A 2,043-nucleotide genomic window follows, 5' to 3' on the forward strand; every position below is an offset into this window, starting at 1 on the left:
GAGGGAGGTTGCGCGCCTGCGCAGAGTGGTCGCGCCAGCGCCTGTCCACGCCCCGCCCCGAGCCCCCCCCCGCGTTCTGATTGGCCCGGGGCGAGCTTTATGCAAATCTCCCCGCGGGAGGGGCGGGGCGGGGTTTGGAGACAGAAGTGGGCGTGGCTTGTGGTCGAGAAGGGGCGTGGCCACACGCCGAAGGGGCGGGGCTTTCCCAGCTCCACGTGGGTCCTTATAAGGGTCCCGGCCGATGCCAGCGGCTCAGTCGAGGCGCGTCCCCGCGGTTTCCCCGTGTCCCCCGGGCACCCGTGTCCCCAGGACCACCCGCCGCTTTCCCGGGACACCCCCGCCATGCCACAGAGCCTGCGCCTGCCCGCCCGGGTGGCCCTGCTGTCCCGCTGCCTGTCCGAGCTGGGGGTCCCCTGCCAACCCCCGGTCCCCCCAGCTGCCACCCGGGGTCCCCGGAGCCTGGCCGAGATGCCAGGGCCCAGTCCCGCTGCTTTCCTCTATGACCTCCTCTGCCGTGGGGGCCTGCGGAGGCTGCACGAGCTGCAGGTAATGGGGCGAAGGGGGAACGACCTGATGCGTTCCCCCCCCTGGGGCCGGGGACCTGGATCTTGCTCCCCTGGTGCTTGGAGGGGACTTGGGGACCTTGCTCCCACCCTCCTGGTGCTTGGAGGGGACAGTGGGATCCTGGTCTGAGTGCCCTGGGGCTTGGAAGGGACAGTGGGATCCCAGTTCCCATCAACCTGGGGCTTGGAGGGGACAAAGGGGGCCCGTTCCCACTGTCCGGGGGCATGGGGGGGACAGGGGGACCCTGCTCCCACCACCCTGGGGCTTGCTCAGGACAGGGGAACCCCAGTGCCACCGCTCTGGGGCTTGGAGGGGCTGGAGAGGACCCCAGTCCCACCACCTTGGGCTTCGCGGGGACAGCAGGACCCTGGTTCCACTGCCCTGGGACTTGGAGGGGACAAGGGGCCCCCGGTCTCACCTTCCTGGGGCTTGGTGGGGACAGCAGGACCCTGGTCCAACTGCCCCAGGGCTTGAGGGAAACGGGGAGGACTCCAGTCCCACCACACTGGGGCTTGAAGGGGAGAAGGGGACCCTGTTCCCACCACCCTGGGACTTGGAGGGGACATGGGGGACCCCATTCCTTCCACCCTGGGACATGGAGGGGACAAGGGGACCCTGGTCCTGTTGCCCTGGGACTTGGCAGGGCCAGGGGGGTCCTCGGTCCCACCTCCATGGGGCTTGGAGGGGACAAGGGAACCTTGCTCCCACCACCCTGGGGCTTCAAAGGGGTAGTGGGACCCCAGTCCCACCAACCCGGGGCTTGGAGGGAATAGGGGGACCCCGTTCCCACCACTCTGGGGCTTGGTGGGGACAGCAGGATCCCAGTCCCGCTGCCCTGGGGTGCAAATGAGATGGGGGGGTCCCTGGTCCCACCGCCTTGGGGCTTGGAGGGGATGGGGGGACCCCCATCTCAATCCCTGGGACTTGTAGGGGACAGGGACCAGCCCTGGGCTCTCACCGAGCCACGGCTGCTAATGGTTAACCCCTCACCGGGCACCCAGGCTCCCGGGGTGGGTGGGCAGCAGCACCCAGGATGGGCCCCAGGGCCACCCACGGGTGGGCACAGCGGGGCTGAGACCACCAGGACCGCCTCACCCCATGCCACAGCCAGTTCTTTCCTATCCAGCATCTCCCCGAGGCTCCGGGTCCCTTCTCCGAGGACACCCCAGGGACACCCTGGTGCCATGTCCCCTGTGTCCCCACAGGTGGAGGGCCGTGCCCGCTATGGGCCGGTGTGGAAGGCGAGCTTCGGGCCCATCCTGACGGTGCACGTGGCGGAGGCCGGACTGATTGAGCAGGTCCTGCGGCAGGAGGGTGACTTCCCCGTCCGTTCCCACCTTTCCTCCTGGAAGGATTATCGCGTCTGCCGCGGGCATGCCTGCGGGCTGCTCACTGCGTGAGTGGGGTCTGGGGGCTGCTCGTGGGGTCTGGGGGCTGTGCAAGGGCAGCTTGGGGCTGCATACAGGGGTCTGGGGGCTG

The 2,043-nt window shown here is 69.3% G+C and overlaps 1 protein-coding gene across 1 annotated transcript in view; it reads left to right on the forward strand.

The window, feature by feature from the left end:
• Nucleotides 1-342: 342 nt before the first annotated feature.
• LOC104832391 (25-hydroxyvitamin D-1 alpha hydroxylase, mitochondrial) overlaps nt 343-2,043 on the forward strand; it is a gene marked incomplete at its 3' end in the record, with an annotated part of 3,954 nt that continues 2,253 nt past the window's right edge. The window contains exons 1-2 of the mRNA XM_010568542.1: nt 343-546; nt 1,770-1,960. Of these exons, the coding sequence (XP_010566844.1) occupies nt 343-546; nt 1,770-1,960 (395 nt within the window). The remainder of the gene's footprint in view (nt 547-1,769; nt 1,961-2,043) is intronic.

Source organism: Haliaeetus leucocephalus, unplaced genomic scaffold, assembly GCF_000737465.1.
Source record: "Haliaeetus leucocephalus isolate CR32 unplaced genomic scaffold, Haliaeetus_leucocephalus-4.0 Scaffold246, whole genome shotgun sequence".
NCBI classification, from domain to species: Eukaryota; Metazoa; Chordata; class Aves; order Accipitriformes; family Accipitridae; genus Haliaeetus; species Haliaeetus leucocephalus.